General features: G+C 37.2%; 1 protein-coding gene across 1 annotated transcript in view; it reads right to left on the reverse strand.

Moving 5' to 3' along the window:
- Positions 1-3,637: 3,637 nt before the first annotated feature.
- The window catches only part of LOC126233203 (sulfotransferase 1C4), a 30,915-nt gene continuing 15,175 nt past the window's right edge, over positions 3,638-19,377 (reverse strand). Inside the window, exons 7-8 of the mRNA XM_049942847.1 lie at positions 6,287-6,470; positions 3,638-3,759 (exon numbers count right to left, since the gene is read on the reverse strand). Coding sequence (XP_049798804.1) covers positions 3,638-3,759; positions 6,287-6,470 — 306 coding nt within the window. The remainder of the gene's footprint in view (positions 3,760-6,286; positions 6,471-19,377) is intronic.

A 19,377-nucleotide genomic window follows, 5' to 3' on the forward strand; every position in this document is an offset into this window, starting at 1 on the left:
TGCGGAGACCTGGACATTGAGGAAGGAAGATGAAAGAAGATTGGAGGCCCTAGAGATGTGGATATGGAGAAGAATAAAAAAAGTGAAATGGGAAGACCGAGTAAGGAATGAAGAAGTATTAAGAAGAGCTGGAGAAGAAAGAAACATGCTGAAAGTCATCAGAAAGAGAAAACGGAACTGGATTGGACATCGTTTGAGGAGTGGCTGTTTACTGAAGGAAGGAATAGAAGGAATGGTGGAGGGAAAAAGGGGAAGAGGAAAAAGAAGACATCAAATGCTGGACAATATCAAAGGAGGCAAATATTTAGAAATGAAAAGACTGGCTATGGACGGACAAAAGTTGAACAGGCTTAACCCACGACAATACCTGCCATAAGGCAGAATACCATACTACTACTTTTCACAGATGTGCTAAAGTATGCAGAAGTAAAATCCCTGTTCAAAAACAGTCAGGAGACAATATGGGAAATTATCATCCCACCTCTTCCTCAAGACCCGTCAAAAGTATTCAAAGAAGCTACTGCGATCCAGATTCAAAATTTTATTGAAAAATAAAAGATTATTTTGAAAAACAAATTTAGGTTCCAGAGATGAAATAGCATTATGGATACAACTAACAACTTTGTTGACAAGATTAGCACATCGTTAGACAACATGAGAAAAGTTGCAGGGATCTTTTGTGGCCTCACTAAAGCCTCTTACTTAGTAAATAATGCACTTTTTATCGATAAATTTGACAGGTGTGGGATTAGTGGTGTTCTATATTGGCTTACTTCATACCTATGCAATAAGAAACAGAATGATTATCACTTTCAATGCAGAAAATTATTATTTGAAATGGAAGACAATAACACAAGGTGTCCCTCAAGGTTATATCCTAATATTTACTTTGTTTTTGTTCTATATTAAAGATCAGCCAATCAATAGAAATGTCCCATTGGTTTTATATGCAGATGATATACTTGTATTAACTGAGAAGCTTGAGTCAGAAAATATTCCAGTCTGAATCATCAATACAATAGATTGTTTACGAATACGTTTTCATCTCAGTGGATTAATCCAGTACACCCCAAAAAATCATACAATCCAATTCAGAACAAAACAGTCAGCATCATCTGTAAGAAGTGAATTCTATAAAATTTTTGGGGTTTAACATTGACAAGAATTTAAATTGGAGTAAACTTATGGTATACCTAGTAAACAAACATATTAGCTAATTTCACTGACATGGACACAAAGAAAATTGCATACCATAGTTACTTCCAGTTAGTTATAAAGTACAGTATTGCTATTTAGGGAAATTCAAGCAACATAATCCACATACTTATATAGAGAAAAGAATTATTAGAAACATGTGTGATGTGCATCTGAGGAAATTATGTCACCCATTATTTAAAAATCTGAAATTTTTTACAGTTCCCTCTCTAAACATCTATGATATTATTGTCTTTTACATAGCAATGAAGAATTATGCAAGGGGCACTGCGTTGATTACACTAATAATACAAGAAATAAAGACAATTTTATGCTCACTAATGATCGTTTAAAGTTATATGCAACACTCTGAAGTATATGAGAATCAAAATTTCAACAAACTAAAAGCCAAGAACATTCTGACTATGACCCTAGATTCACGGAGAAGAAAGCTAGATCATACTCCACATCAGCAACACTACTAATCAGTTGAAGATATCACAAAGGATGAATTGAATATTTGAGCAAAATGTAGTTTATCAGTTGTCTCTTTATGTAAATATGTAAATGTGTCTTTTCACAGAAAATTTACATTAATGTTTAAATACTACTCAATCTTATTAACTATAGTTTTATATCAGTGACATTGAATTAATCATATCTCCACATGTCTCCTGTACTCTAATCAAATAATTAGCATAAATCACAATTCACAATACAACCTCATTCCCAACATACAAATATCAACACTTTGACTGCATGTAAGACTGATTTTGAGTGGTGATATGTATGTATGTTCAGTAACAACAGCCAGCAATATGTTATAAGATGATCCTGTGTGACATATCACTTCTGGAAACCTGAAAAAAGATGTACTGATTCCACTATTTTTGTAGTATTTATAGACTTTATGAAAGTAGTCTAAAATTTGGCAGCATATTTTATAGTTAGCATTGATGTAGACTGTTGATCCAGACTCCTCTCTGGCATTCCTTGCTTCATACCTGCAGCGACTAGTGCAATACTTTTCATCATTTTATTCTGCTCCTGCTTTTCTCTCACTCAGTGACCATACCGAGCAAGGTGGCACAGTGGTTACCACACTGGACTTACATTTGGGAGGACGACGGTTCGATCCCGCATCCGGCCATCCTGATTTAGGTGTTCTGTAATTTCCCTAAATTGTCTCAGGCAAATGCCAGGATGGTTCTTTTGAAAGGGCATGGCCAACTTCCTTCCCCATCCTTCCCTATCCAATGAGACCAATGACTTCGCAGTTTGCTCTCCTCCCCCCCAAATCAACCCAACCTCACCCAACTCAGTGAACATACTTTCTGCCCATGACTTCCACCTTTTGCAATATTTCTTATCTATCTTCTATTCAATATGGTACCCCCACTCATACCTGTATGTAAGTTACATTATCATACAGACAGTAGAGAAACAGAAAATATAAAAATTAACATGCTGTCTGAATCGACATTTTAAGTAATCACTTTTCCAACTTTTCAAACTTCATTTGATTTTAACATATGTCTAAAGCCCAGCTGGGCAACTGATGGATTAACTTCAATCTGGCCCATTGAACAAACTCATGGAAGAGAGAGTGTGGCTGTATCAGAACACTACAGCTGTTGAAATGGAAGGTAATATTTAGTGAATTAGCTGCAACTACTTGCTTTTATAGGTGTTTATTTTTCAAGTTTGATATTTCAAGATGCCCCACATCTAGTCTTCAGGTGTTTAAATTTATTTGTGTTTTGTGAACATTGTTTCTTCACTAATGATGTTGTAAAATATTCAAACAGAAATTCTTAAAACAGATATTGTAAAATATCATAAGCAAGGAACCTTTTCATGATGTGTAAACAAATATAAACATCTGTAGATTGGGTAACCATAAAATGAATGTACTCTCAAAAACATACACTTTGATATATAATATGATGGCGTGGCATGTTGGGAAAGAAGAGCCATTCATATCAGTGTGTTATTGCAAAAACATAAACATCATGGACACTATAGTTTTGACTTCATGCATTGGGAGTGCTGCTGTTGTATCACATGACTACATGGCCTGTGTGTTTGATTACATGAATGAGGCCCATGGGTCACCAAAGAGTTCACATCCTTGATCCAAAGAATCATCTCATTAGGGAAGATGAGATTGTATACTGCACACAAAATATTCATGTCAAAGTGTAGCAAACAGCCAGCTTACATTCAACTTATTTTATCTTTACAGGTACTTTAATAAGTGTGCTGTTCTCACACAGCAAGCATTACTTTTTAGAAGAGCACGTTACCTGCAGTAGAAAATTTGTAACAAGCCTTCAACAACTACACAAAATGTGGACATTCACAAGTTCACTGGTTTTCTACATTCCATTCAACTTGTAAAAAAGAGACACCAATTAGCAAAACAAATTCTAATGTTTTATTGTTATTCTTCTACAATTTTTACAGGAAATCGGAGGTCAGTGTGTTTCAAATTTTCTTTTATCCATTCATTTGCCCTTTTATCCAACTCAGGGGTGAACTCATCAGTCCATGAACCATTTTGACCTGAAACATTTTTTCATGTTTGAGACATAGACTAGTTCTATACAGTTTAAACACATCTGTTACTTATTATATCATATTTTTCCTTCTACTATTATATTATTACACCACATTACATTAGTCATTTACTGTGAATCCCTAGGAGAGGGGACCCTGGGATGCAGAAAGAAGTCATGACATTTATTTTATTTAAGTCTACTATAATGAAATGACCAAACATAATTAAATGTTATTTTATAATATTGATAATAAATAACCTAAATGCTATAAATGTAGATTGCCTTTTGTAACACCTTCTGCATACAAAAATAAAAGAACAAGTAAAACAAGGCTAATACATTACAATAATAATATGTAGGATATATTTTAGGAAAGTATTTTTGTATAGTGTAGCCAGGCATGGAAGATAAACAGACAAGAAAACAATAAAATCTTTTGAAATGTGGTGCTACAGAAGAATTCTGAAGATTACATGCACGGAACGGTAACTAATGAAGAGGCACTGGATAGAACCAGAGAGGAAAGAAATTAATTGCACATTTTGATTTAAAAAAGGGGTACATTGATAGGGCACATCGCAAGTCACATCTGAACAGTTAATCAGTAATGGATGTTAGTGTGAGGACTACAATTATAGAGGTAGCCAAGATTCAACTATAGTAAAGAGTTTAAGTTGCAGTTTTTTCAGTTAGTTTAGTTTTTAGTAGCTTCATGTTCCACAAATCATTTGCATGATAAATTGCAATGATGTGGAATGAGTCATTTTATGTTCACATCTCACATTAATTTGTAAATATGGCTACATGCTGAATGTATATAAGCTTTATCTCTCTCACTCACTCACTCTCTCTCTCTTTCTCTCTCTTAAAAAAATACAAATAGGAATTAGTAATTCTTGCCCCCCCCCCCCTTCCGTACATAACAATAAACCAAATTCTTTCACAGAATAGGGAGGAGTTGTCAAGGAGAAACTTTTCCTTTAAATTTTACTTCACTGTCTGTCAGACATTTTATGTTGCTGGATAAGTTGTCAAAAATTTTAATTGCAGCATTGTGCACCTCTTTTTGTGCTAAAGACAACTTTACTATGGAGTAATGAATCTCATTTTTACTTCTGGTATTGTAATTATGTACATCACTGTTCCTTTTGAATTGCAGTGGATTATTTACAACATACTTCATGAAGGAATATAAATATGTTTTGAAGCTGTAGTCCTAATGCCTAACTCCTTACAGAGATGTCTACAAGATGATCATGTGTGAGCACTACATATTATTCTTACTGCACATTTTTGAGCTACACTTTCTAGCTTAAAGATGAGCTACCCCAGAACATTATCCCCTGTGACATTACTGAATGAAAATATGCAAAATATGTCAACATAATGATTTGTCTCTCACCAAGATTTGCAATGATTTTAAGTGCAAATGTAGCTGAGCTAAGATGTTTTAGGAACTTTAATACCATATGTACTTTTTTCAATTTAAATTCTCATTGGTATGGACACCTAAGAATTTTGAAGTTTCCACCCTATTTATTATTTCCAAGACATATGTTACACTTGTCATTGGTGTAACACTCTGATTGTGCAGAACTGAATATTTTGTGTCTTTTTAAAATGAAGGATGAGACCATTCGCAGAAAATCAGTCAGTAATACTTTTAAGAAGATTGTTTACCACTTCTTCTGTTTCTTTATGCTTGGCTTGATTACAATATTAGTGTGTAAAAGACATTCAAAAACAATATAATTCTGCTTGTTGTATGCTAGACGGAAGATCATTTGCAAATATAAGGAACAATAGCAGACCTGAAATTGAGTCTTGGGGAACGCCATACATGATTTCTCCCCAGTCGTAATAATGTTGTAAGGACTACATTGGTTGAATTGCTAACCACAACTTTATGGTTATTTCTGACATTATATATTGGCTGGCTATATCATCAGTCCCATAAAATTTCAATTTATCTAGGAGATGACTGTGATTCACACAGTCAGATCCATTAGATAGGTCACAGAAAATACTAACCACCACTATTTGATGCTTCTCAAATTTGGTAAGCATGTAAATAGCATTCTCAGTAGAGCAACTCTTCTGAAATCCAAACTGTGATTTGCTTAGGATATTATTATTGCTCAGGTGAGATACTATTCTAGAATACGTCACCTTCTAAAAAGTTTTGGAAAATGATGTCAGCAGTTAAAAGAAACAAAAACTAACATGGGGAAGACTGTTATGGGCAGCTTCATGAAACCAATTTTTAGACTGAAGACCAAGACACAACATAATCTAAAACATTAATTTTGAGGGTTTGTGTGAAGAGACTCCTCATTGGAATAGAAGAAGTTCCCCAACAATATTTTTTGATCTATTATGACATGATTCTTCCTTCTTTTTTTCTTTTCTACTTTATTTGGAATTCCTTTTTCTGTCAGTTCACACTTGTTTCATAATAATTCTATGACCTAATAAAAAAAAGTAGGTAAAGTTGATAGTAGCTGAGATAATGCTTGACTTGTTAATAATACCTTTCCTTATAAAATCCTGCTCTCCATTCTGCAGCAGTCCAATGTCTTTCAGCTGATCCATGTTGACTGCTGTGTTTTTACGGAAATTATTTATATGCAAATATGATGTGAGCTCTGATACCTGTTCGTCAGTTAGAGATTTCCCAAGGAAGTCTGCCACTCTTTCAACAGTTTCTGAAATGTCCTGCAAGAAGTTAGTGATTAGTTTAAATATACTTTCAGCACATGAACTACAACCGTATGTTCATTAAAGCTTTTAATACTTATACCTTAAGTTAAACTATCACCATAGTATCAGTAGACACAACAAACCATAAATGACTATGGGAAAACACACACACACACACACACACACACACACACACACACACACACACACACACACACACACACACACGCGCGCGTGCATGCACAAACAAAAACCATGGCACATGGATTCCTGTCCTGCTGTCAAAAAGTGTCTGTCAGAAATAAGGGAGCATAGTGGGCAAACCTGGAAGTTTAAATGAAAATTTAAGATAACCTGATTAGAGATTACTTCTACAAATGAACTGATGATCGCAGAAACGTCTGATTTTCCAAACTGAGAAGAAATTCAATTTTCTTATACACATCTCATACTGTATATAAAATCTTTTGGTGTACTCACCTTCTGAAATTGATCTCAGTTGCACTTCCTAAGAATACAATTTGGGAAAATGCTTATATTGCTTCTCCACTAATTGAATATCGACTGATGATTGATTATACTTAGAGAAGGTAGGTGTTTCATCATCAAAGCAGATGGATCTCAAAGTGACAATCACTCTTTACATGCAAATACTACAAAACATCTGACATGTTCAGCACTTTTAGTAAAATACTTCACACAAACATCATCTGCAGTGTCACAGTCCACCTCATTACTGACACACTGAAAGATATTTTCATAAAATCAAAAAGAAATCCTGCAGTATATCTTCTATATCATGTTATTCACATCCTCCAAGTTTTTTAGTCTACTGGAACAGCCCCAGAAGGATAACGTAGAAAGGTAGGCAAATTCTGAATATGACTGATTCCCTAAACCATCAACAAATTTGTTGACAGTTTCATGCCCATTCTGTCATGAATTGTACTTAAATTCCAGATATTCACTAAGGAAAACTTTAAGTTTCTATTGAGCAGTAACAATCTTTCCTAGTGATTTTATGGCCGCAGGGCTTTTCTTAAATAGCCTTTCCACCAACTATGACAATCCAAAATGTGTGGGAGATTCAAATTTCATCAGTTGTCTTAATGTATGATCAGGGCTTCATTGTGTTTTAGAGCATACATGCTGTCAAATGAACAGAGATTTTTCTTTATTGTACCAGAATCCCATTTATTGGGAAGACAGGAATGGCCACTGATCAGAAGTAATGTATTATTTTGTTTATGTGGCCTGTCAGAGTAGGACAGAATCAAATCATTGTGTGGTTGCAGATTTGTCCCGGACAACCATAATAAAAAAGGTTTCTTTTTTATTTTGTTACTTATAGGAGTAAAGATTCATTTATGTATGAGAAAAAACATGCTACCAACTTCACTGACAATTTGCTTTCCCTTCACACAAAAATAATTTAGATATTTTGGTCTTTAAGTTATCAAATCAAACAGCTCATAGATATCTTGAATGCAAATTTTTGGTAACATAGATTCTGCATAAAACCAAACAGGAGACTGACAATGTCATCATATTGCAAGCACAATTTAGTTATGTGCTTTAGTTTCCTATACAACTTACTTGGTGTCATTTTGTAAACTTGTAGTTCTCTTTTAGCTGTTTTTCTCACAGAGAATGTAATTATATGCCTCCACATTTGGAAAAGAGCTCCTCACATTTCATGCTGGCATCAACTTCAGTTTGACCAAATCTCAGATCGAAGTTTTCATTAAAACCAAGAAAATACAAGTAATGGCGCTGTTGCACAGCAGAATAGTAACTACAGGAAAGAAATTTCATTTCTAACTGATGGAAAGATTGCTAAGTGGGGCACGCCTGCTGGCTATGCAACTGTGTCATAACCAAATGCCAACATGGTAGATGTGAAGTACAAACGAGCTGGGAGATAATTCATCAGACTCTGTGAACAGGAAGCCAAGTACAATTGATTCAATACTTTGATAACAGTGTGGAGCAAACAGAGCGCTATACCATAACGAGGCTAAATGTAGTAATTTCACCAAGAGATGTCATATGAACACCTTTCAGGGTGCAAACTTCATATAAAGGAATGCTCTGAACCCCTGAAGTTAAACACTAGATCAGCCAGGAGCACTGATTGGCACAGAAAACGAGGGCACACATAGTCAAGTGGTCGAGATTGGTGGAAAGGGGGGGGGGGGGGGGGGATGCAACAGTTGGTGTTGATACACTTACCTTTGCTTCAGTATTTGAGTTTGAACTGCCATGCAATGACTGTAGATAGTAGTTTAGTGTTCTTAACTCAGTTTCTGTTGGTTGTTTATGTGTGTTCATAATTATTTTAGCCAGTGTAAAATAATTACTACTGTGGACTGCTTATTTTATATAATCCTTAGTATTGTATTTTATCTACATCTAGATCAATGTTTTATGTTTCAGTTATGTTACCATAATATGTTAAGCCCTATTGGCTCTCAATGATGTCATACAGTAGGTGAGGAGTGCAACTTTGTCTTTATAATATAGTGCATTTTGACACTATTTAGCAGTTACCAGTGGTGTTCTCAAACACCTCCCAATGCTCCACCTCTCTGCTCACCATCTGATAATATAAAAACATTTTATTTTATTAAAATCTGTCTATCCATATTTATTATGTAGATGAAGTGTGTAATTTTTTAACATTTCAGAGAGATGGTCTGAAGACGATTTTTGATAAAATCGAAACCAGTTACCACTTTGAAATGTGATTTTAAGTTTTTAATAGATCCTTGTGATCAAGACAGATTAGTATTTTAACTGCTTTTGTGTTTAGCTGTACAACAGGATCAACAACTGGTGACCTCAACGTTATCTAAACTAGAAACAAGTATGATCAGAGACACTGACTTGGGTGGGGAAGCGGAGGGGGACAAGGTGCTTTGTGTCCCCTCCCCAACTATTTAGAAGTAAGGGCCTTGCTTCTCCAATGTTCAAACATACATTTCTCACCACCACCCCCCATCTCTTTACTGGGAAATCTGCTAAACTTGCATTTACATTGTTGCATAATAGTACTTAATAATTAATAACGAAAAAATGCTGGTTTGACAAGTTATTGAGAGTTCATCCCTGCTACTGCTCTAACCTGTACGCATTGTGAGCTATCATTCTGAGAGGGTTTCCGCTGCATCTGTATTGATCTCGTATTTTTATTTTGCCCCTATACAGAGACATGCAGGGAGCAGAAGCTTATGATCAGACTGTTGCGCATGCGCTTCTTGAACAATCCCCTCCTCTTTCTTGCAGAGCAGCCAACTTACATTTTATAAAAGAAATTAATGTGTAATAGATTAGTGCATAGCAGAAATAACAAGAAAATTGTTGATGAGTCACTAAAAGGACAAGGTACTGGTAAAGATTCTTTACCCATTTTTATAAATAATATTGAGTATCACTAGGTAAAACACCACACACGAATCTACACTAATCATACAATAGCTCTTCACTGCTAGGGGACACAATACTGTTATAGTGTTGCTGTTGGCAGTGACCACAAACATTCCGGAGCAGCTCCAAGTCAGCCAACTTTCACCGAACAGCCAGGGACCAAGTAAAAGTGTCCACCTTTTATTAATCTATGTCCAACCCCACTAACAAGTCAGAACTGCCTCTAAGGTGCCTTTACCTTTCATAAAGCCAAACTGATCATCATCTAATACATTCCCATTTCTCTTTTCCATTCTTCTGTATATTATTCTTGTCAGCAATGTGGATCCACAAGCTGTTAACCTGATTGTGTGATAATTCTTGCACTTGTCAGCTCTTGCTATCTTCAGAACTGTGTGGATGATATTTTGCCATAAGTGTGATGGTATATCGCCAGTCTCATATATTCTGCACACCAATGCGAACAATCATTTTGTTGCCACTTCCCCCCAATGATTTTAGAAATTCTGATGGAATGTTATCTATCCCTTCTGCCTTATTTGATCCCAAGTCTACCAAAGCTCTCTTAAATTCTGATCCTAATACAGGACACCCTATCTCATTTACATCAATTCCTGTTCCTTCTTCTATCACATCAGACAAGTCTTCCCCCTCATTGAAGCCACCAGCTTACTCTCTCCACCTATCCACTCTCTCCTCTGCATTTAACAGTGAACTTCCCATTGCACTCTTAATGTTACCACCCTTGCTTTTAATTTCAACAAAAATTGTTTTGATTTTTCCATATGCTGAGTCAGCCCTTCCAATATACATTTCTTTCTCAATTTCTTCAGATTTTTCATGCAACCATTTCGCCTTAGCTTCCCTACAATTTCTATTTTTTTTCTAAGGGACTTGTATTTGTATTCCTAAATTTCCCTGAACATTTTTTTGCAAAAGTAACACCTTTTACCTTATTGTAATTGATCCATGCAAATTGCTGACTGCATGAGGGCTGATAAATGTGATGCTTTATTTTCATGAAACAGTGTTTTTTGTCACTACCACACTTTTGTCAATGCTTTAGTCATTGTTTTCTCATACAGCAGCTCTAACACTAGCTGTAGGTTCACCATCACTAACACTAGGTACATCAGTACTTTTCTTCCTATGTAATAAATTGTCCATTTTAAATTGGCCAGTAAGGGACACAAGATTGATTAATAATCCATCTGAGTCACAGTAACACACTGTCCACTGTGTGGCATATTAATGCATGTACCTCAAATGATAAAAGGTTTGGAGTTGGTCATAGATTAACAAGAAATGTTCATAAGATTTGTCAACCTGGAAAAGAGTTTGAAAGTGTCAAATGGTGCAAGAAGTTTCACATTCTGTGGAAAATATGGGTAAGCTCTAAGGAAAGATGGGTAATACACAACATATACAAGAGCCAAGACGGAATAATAAGAGTGGAAGACCAAGAACAAAGTGCTTGGATTAAAAAGGGTGTATGTGAGGGATGTAGTCTTTTACCCTTACCATTCAATCTGTACAGCAATGAAGCAATGATGGAAATAAAAGAAATGTTCAAGAGTTGAATTAATTCAAGGTGAAAGGTTATCAATGATGAAATTCAATGATGATATTGCTATCGTCAGTGAAAATGAAGAAATAGAGGATCTGTTGAACGGAATGAAGTCTAATGAGTACAGAATATGGATTGAAAGTAAACAGAAGAAAGATGAAAGTAATGAGGACAGCGAGAAACTTAACAACAGGATTGATGGTCAAGAAGTAGAGGAAGTTAAGGGGTTCTGCTACCTAGGCACCAAAATAACCCATGACAGATGGAGCAAAGGGGACATCAAAAACAGACTGGCACTAGCAAAAAGGGCATTCCTGGCCACGAGAAGTTTACTAGTATCAAATATAAGACTTAATTTGAGGAAGAAATTTCTGAGAATGTATGTCTGGAGTATGTATGGCAGTGAAACATGGACTTTAGGAAAACTGGAATGGAAGAAAATCAAAGCATTTAAGATATGGTGCTACAGAAAAATGTTGAAAATTAGGTGGACTGATAAGGTAAGAAATGAGGAGGTTCTGCGCAGAATCAGAGAGGAATAGGATGTATGGAAAACACCGACAAGAAGAAGGGACTGGATGATAGGACATATGTTAAGACATCAGGGAGTAACTTCATGGTCCTAGAAGGAGCTGTAGAGGGTGAAAACTGTAGAGGGAGACAGAGACTAGGACATATGTTAAGACATCAGGGAGTAACTTCCATGGTCTTAGAAGGAGCTGTAGAGGGTAAAAACTGTAGAGGGAGACAGAGACTGGAAAACATCCAGCAAATAATTGAAGATATAGGCTGCAAGTGCAACTCTGATATGAAAGGGTGTGTTGCGACGCCTGTGAGAATATTTGAGAAGGGAACAGCCTGTAATGTGGTGATACAATTCATGGCTCTTGCATCACAATAACATGCTGGCACATTCATCCCTGTTGGTGTGTGGCTATTGTGCACAAAACAAAATCATTGTGCTGCCTGATCCTCTTTACTCTCCAGGCCTGGCTCCTGTGGACTCTTTTTTTTTATTTCCCAAGTTGAAAACCCTGTTGAAAGAATGAATATTTGCAACAGTAGACGAGATAAAAGAAAATTCACCAACAGCATTTTGTGTGATCCAGCAAGAGGCATACCAAGACTGCTTCCAGAAGTGGAAACAGCATTGGGACTGGTGTATCAACTGTGGAGGAGAATATGTCAAAGGAGACCATGCACAGAAAAATTTTACCGACAAAGTTCCAGAATTTTTTGAACAGACCTTGTAACTCTGGGTATTGACTTGTACACACAATTAACTTTTCCTTGTCTAATGCTATGTTGGTAAACAAAATTTCATTTCGTGTGTCAAAAGAGCTATGACTGGGATGACTTGTGGTGTTATGACTCTTGCTATACTGCACTAGCAACAACAGAACATGCTGCATGGCATGGCATAGTTGGTCAGTTGGTCAACTTTGCTGCATAGTTTCACTGCCCCATAGTGCATTCTGCCTCATATGGCTACCTATAAACAATACTTAGTATTTTCATGTCGTGCTGCTCTGCTGCAGTGCAGTTCTGTTCAGTGCACTCTTACCTTTAGTGCTCTCCATTTCTTATGACTGGAGATTTAATATTACTTTTCTTTTCTGTCAGTTATGGATATGACAAATTTACTAGGAGGTCATTGTATGTGGCTATGGGTAAAGATATGTTGCCCATTGTCAAATTCTCACTCCTTCTTACAGTTATGTGGACTGTTTCACATAATGTGTGTGTGCCTTGAGGAAATGAGATGTGTGTGTTTATGTTTGTAGTTGTGTCTGTATATAGAAAAAGGTGATGATGCATGTTCTTTTTTTTTTTTTTTAATTTTGGAGTTTTTATTGTTCATGTTTGGTAATTGTATTGGTTTGTGGTTGATAGGTAATGTGGATATTCTTTAAATGTACTCGCAATGGCGAATATGGACAACCATCTACTGTTAAATAGAAAGTCAACAGGGAAAATTTGTGCCGGACTGGCATTTGAACCAAGATTTCTTGTTTATCACAAGCAGTCGCCTTATCATTATGCTATCTGTGCAAAACTCACAGTCACAGCCAAACTTCCATATTTCTCCAACTATGTGTCTGCAACCTGTTCTCATACTTCCTTTATGTATATTCCCATACAGGTGAGACATTTTATTTTAAAGTCGCTTGCCCCATGTCGGCTCATAAATAAGATGTTGCAGTGCCTGTGCTATTCGAAATTATGATGCAAAGCTTCTTTGATTATGCACGCATGTCCAAAGGAACAGCCACTGCAGCAACATTGTAATTTGGAATAACAAAGACACTGCAACACCATATTTTTCCACCGATGTCACTGCATGCATGTCCAAAGAAACTTTGCATCATAAATTCGAATAACACAGGCAATGCAACATTGTATTTATCCGCTGACACCAGGCAGGCCACTTTAAAGTAAAATGTCTCACCTGCATGGGAATATACATAATGAATGTATGAGTACAGGTTGTAGACACATTTGACGACATATGGTAGTTTGGGCTGGCCGTGAGTTATGCATGGATACCCAAACAGTAAGGCAACTGCTTGCGATAAGTGGTAAATAAGATTTGAGACCCTGTCTGGCACAAATATTTCACTGTCATCTTTCCACTCTACAGTTGATGGTTACCCATACTCACAGATGTGAATGTATTTAATGTATTTAATGGCGGTTGTTGTCCCCACAGTGCCTGTTCCTTTGAACATGCATGCATACCCAAAGCAACTTTGCATCATAATTTGGAATAACATAGGCACTGCAATATTGAATGTCAAGATTGTTTTACTGTCATTAGTTAGGTTATTTTTTTGTTAGTTATGGGAATGAATTTTGTTTTCTTGTACTCAGGGCTTCGTTTTATCTAGCTGTGTTAAGTGAAGGTTTGGATAACAATTTGACAATATGAGTGTTATGATTTTGATATTGTGGGCCCTATTTCATCTTTATAGATGAGGTAAAATTTGTGGTTTTCAAAATTTGTATTGGTTGCTGGTACCACAGTAAACGCCTGAACTACGTAGGTGATATTGGATTTCCAAGTTGCGTGTGTTTAGTTTGGTATTGAGGGCTTTGTTTGAACTATATAGGTCACGCAAAATTTGTGAGACAAAGTTATTGGGTTGTGTTTGGGTTACTGGTACTGCACTCCTTGTTTGACCTATGTTAAGTGAAATTTGCAGTATAAATTGTTTTGCTTTTTTTGGTTGTCAGTTGATGAAAATTTTGGGCACTTGATTTTTGGGTTAATTTTTGTTTTGAAGTGGTGCTGTTGTTGGTATTGTCATATTTTTAGTTTGCCTCAACCAAAACCCCCTACTTCCCATGGTTCTGCATTAGTTCTTGGTCATTTTCTATTTTTATTTTCACAGACCACAGTGCATTAATAATGGAACTCAGCATGAAGAATAAGAGTAAATTGCATCCAAGTACATGTCCTTCAAGCTACACATTCAGTAGGAGGGTTATTAAAGAATAGACATTAAATGATAGTAAAGTAGCACTGTGTGGTGTGAAATGGCAGCAGGAAAATGCAATGGGGCCAGTGCTTCATTTAAATGTGTGTTCCAAACCATGAAAACAAAATTTTATGACATATTCCCAGTAGTCCTCAAGAAGTATCCTGCAGGTAAATTACAAGGAAGGAAAAAGCTATTATAGGGAAGGTATGGTATACACCTGAGCTAGATAAATAAAAGGCATTGTATTAATGTTCAGGGACTGTATGAAGACAGCTTTAGAACTTCCAGCTAAAGACCTGCTTCATGGTAACTACTTAAGAGCCAAGAAGTTTTACAGAAAGGGAGTGGAGGATGCAAAGAAGAAATATTATGACAAGTTTGTTCAAGAGGCTCATAATCCGTGTAAAGCAGCTTGGACTCTGATAAATGAGCATGCCTTAAATCAGTACTTCATAAAGATAGTAAGAAATATTGTAAATTAAATTCCAGACTCAGGCTTAGATCCCACAACTCGTATAAAAATGTAAGGTGTTGCTTAAAAACTGGAAGTAAGTGCACCCTAAGAACATTGTAGAAAATATTGAATACATATAAATACTCAAAGTGAGCAGGTATCTATGACATATGCCACACAGTCCTGAGAGAAATTATTCCAGAGCTTGCTCAACTACTAGCCACAGTAATCAACAAATGTTTTTCCTTTGGTGTTTTCCCAGAATTCTTGAAACTGGCATGGACAGTACCAGTCTACAAAAACAGCGATCAATGGGAAGTGTCCAGTTTCATACCAATTTCCATAATCCCCATCCTAGCTAAAGTTATGCAGTCTGCAATGAAACAATAGCTACGAAAATTACTTCAGAGACAATAAACTCTTTCAGGACAACAGCATGGTTTTCATAAGAGAAAGCCAATGGATGTAATTAGGGAGATAAGGCAAGGGGTTTGAAGACAGGAAAAGTCTGGCACTGACACTCTGTGACCTCAGAAGACATTTGACTGCATCTTGTACAAGATATTGCTTATTAAATTAAAGTATTATGGTATTGGAGTTATTGTGGTGGCTACTCTCCAATCCTATCTTGAAAACTGATAGCAAGTAGTATCTTTTCTTGGTGCAATCTCCCAAGAACAAAAACTGGAGCATGTTGTACCCCAGGGGTTCATCATAGGGTCTCTCCTGTTCCTTATTTACTTTAATAATCTGGGTTGTAACAACCAAAGTTTACTGATGACACTACTCTTTTTGTGAAAGAAAAACATGCTGCACAAGCTCTGCAAGCTACAAATATGTTCTTTGAAAATGTCAAAGAATGGTTCATCGAAAATAAAATGAAAATGATTGAAGAAAAAACATATCTGTTATGCAGCCTTAGCAACATTGGATACTATGATAATATGGGGGCTGTCAAACTGCTGGGACTCATGATTGACAGCGAGCTATCAATGAATGACCTGTGTGTGTGTGTGTGTGTGTGTGTGTGTGTGTGTGTGCATGCATGCATGCATGCTCCAAGCCCTCCCACATAATATACCTTCTGAGGAAACTAAAAGGTGTATTAACTGACTCATACATTACAACAGAACATTATGCACTGTTTCATAGTCTCAAAAATTGTGGCCTACTGTTACGGGGACACATTGCAGGTTGCAAGGAAGTATTAAAGCAATAATAGAATACAGTCAGAATCATTGCATCAAGAAAGACTGGAGCACCACAAGCCTATATTCACCTGGTCAGGAGTAATGAAAACCTTCAGCCAGCACATGATTTTATACCTCATCAGTGTAAAAGAAAACCAAAGAGTTTCCAGCATAAGGCAAGATATACATAATCATGACACTCCCAACAAGAGGAACATTGATACACCTAGGTGTTGACTGTCTGGAACAAAAGATGGTTTTACAGTGGTTGCTGTAAAAATGTTTAACTCATTGCCCTGAGAAGTGCAATCCCTCTCACCAGGATGTATATAGGGTGTTCAGACAAAACTGTCAAATACTTTGGAATGCTTGGAGATGTGGTAGTACCCATCAAAAAAAGAAGAATAAGTCCAATGAACAAAAGCATACTTTCTGAGATAAAAATGTGTTTATAGGAAGGGCTGTCCGATGCTTGGTTGCAAAGTTTAGCATAGCCGTTGCATTGATGCTCCATCAAATATGTTGGCAGTATTACTCATAGTATCCTCTCTACCATTAGGTGGTCTGCAGTTAGTTGTCTGGTTCAAGCCATGTTGTAGGCTACATTGGTTTTCGTCATGTTTGTGCACCTTATTGTACAGCACTGTCAATGCTGGGTAGGTATCATGATATTTTGCCTTCTTCCAAATGTGATTCACTTATGTTTTTACTGTTATTGTTGTGTTTGTATGTACAATGGGTGTAATAGATTTACATTTTTTTCTCCCACCACTTGTTAGCATTGGAAGTCTACTACTCAACAAGTGAAATGGTGGATACAATATTCTGCTATGGTTTGGCAAACAGATATAGCCTACGAGCCTGTACCCTCTACAATGAAAAATATCCACAGCGCAGAGTGCCCTCTGATAAGTGATAAGCTGATTGACAGACTTTTCCTGTGTCTGAGGGACACAGGTACCCTTCTTGCTCAGAAGACTGACTGTGGAAGGCCCCACGCAGTCTGCATGCCTGACATGGAGAAGCATGTGCTACATTCAGAGGAAGAAACCCCTGGGACCAGTGTGCAATGATTAGCAGCAGCGGAAGACATGTCTCACTCTCTTATCTGGGAGGTACTTCATGAATAATTGCTGTACCCATATCATCTGTAGTGCATTCAGGCATTGAGGCCACAGAGTCATCATCGCAGATGGTGGTTATGTCAATAGCCATTGCAGAAGGGGGCCACAGATCCACTGTTCACATCCAAGATTTAATTTACCAATGAAGCAGGGTTCACAAGAGATGGTGTTGTGAATTTCAATAACCAGAATTCATGGGCAGATATAAATCCACAAGCAATTCAGAAAAGAGGGCATCAACACTGATTCTCAATCAGGTGTACTTGGTGATAGATTAATAGGGCCATATGCTACAAGCAAGGTTAACTAGGGCACATTATATGGACTTTCTCATTAATGTATTTCCTAACTTGCTGGAGACTGTGCCATTGCAGCAATGAATAAAAATATGGTTAATGCATGATGAGCCACCAGCACACTTTTGTCACAATGTGCACAAACATCTGACGCAGACATTTCAGGACCACTGGATTGTTGGGGGAGCCCCCACACCTTGGCCTGCTTGTTCCCCAGACCTCAAGACCCTCTACTTTTGGTTATGGGAACACTTGAAGAAATTGGTCTACACTATGCTAATCCACTATGTGCAGACACTACAGGGTCGAGTCTTTGATGTGTGACAGCTAGTACAACAATAATCGGGTGTACTTCAAAGGGTGCACCATTACTTATGCCAGAGGGGTGCACTGCCATGAATGGACTCCACATTCAACACCTCCTGTAAACATGTGTTTATCACAGAAAGTATGCATTTCTGGACCCATGCTTATTGGACTTCTTTTTAATGTTTTGATTAGTACTACCACCTCTCAAAATATTTGACATCTTTTTTTAGAACGCCCTATATATATATAATGAATATTTGTCTGAATATATATGAAAATTGGTTATAATGGAGGGAAACATTCCACGTAGGAAAAATATATCTAAAAACAAACATGATGTGACTTACCAAATGAAAGTGCTGGCAGGTCAACAGACACACAAACAAACACAAACATACACACAAAATTCAAGCTTTCGCAACAAACTGTTGCCTCATCAGGAAAGAGGGAAGGAGAGGGAAAGACGAAAGGATGTGGGTTTTAAGGGAGAGGGTAAGGAGTCATTCCAATCCCGGGAGCAGAAAGACTTACCCTAGGGGGAAAAAAGGACGGGTATACACTCGCACACACACACATATCCATCCACACATATACAGACACAAGCAGACATATTTAAAGACAAAGAGTTTGGGCAGAGATGTCAGTCGAGGCAGAAGTGCAGAGGCAAAGATGTTGTTGAATGACAGGTGAGGTATGAGTGGCGGCAACTTGAAATTATCGGAGATTGAGGCCTGGTGGATAACGGGAAGAGAGGATATATTGAAGAGCAAGTTCCCATCTCCGGAGTTCGGATAGGTTGGTGTTAGTGGGAAGTATCCAGATAACCCGGACGGTGTAACACTGTGCCAAGATGTGCTGGCCGTGCACCAAGGCATGTTTAGCCACAGGGTGATCCTCATTACCAACAAACACTGTCTGCCTGTGTCCATTCATGCAAATGGACAGTTTGTTGCTGGTCATTCCCACATAGAATGCGTCACAGTGTAGGCAGGTCAGTTGGTAGATCACGTGGGTGCTTTCACACGTGGCTCTGCCTTTGATCGTGTACACCTTCCGGGTTACAGGACTGGAGTA

This window comes from Schistocerca nitens, chromosome 1, assembly GCF_023898315.1.
Source record: "Schistocerca nitens isolate TAMUIC-IGC-003100 chromosome 1, iqSchNite1.1, whole genome shotgun sequence".
Lineage (NCBI taxonomy): Eukaryota > Metazoa > Arthropoda > Insecta > Orthoptera > Acrididae > Schistocerca > Schistocerca nitens.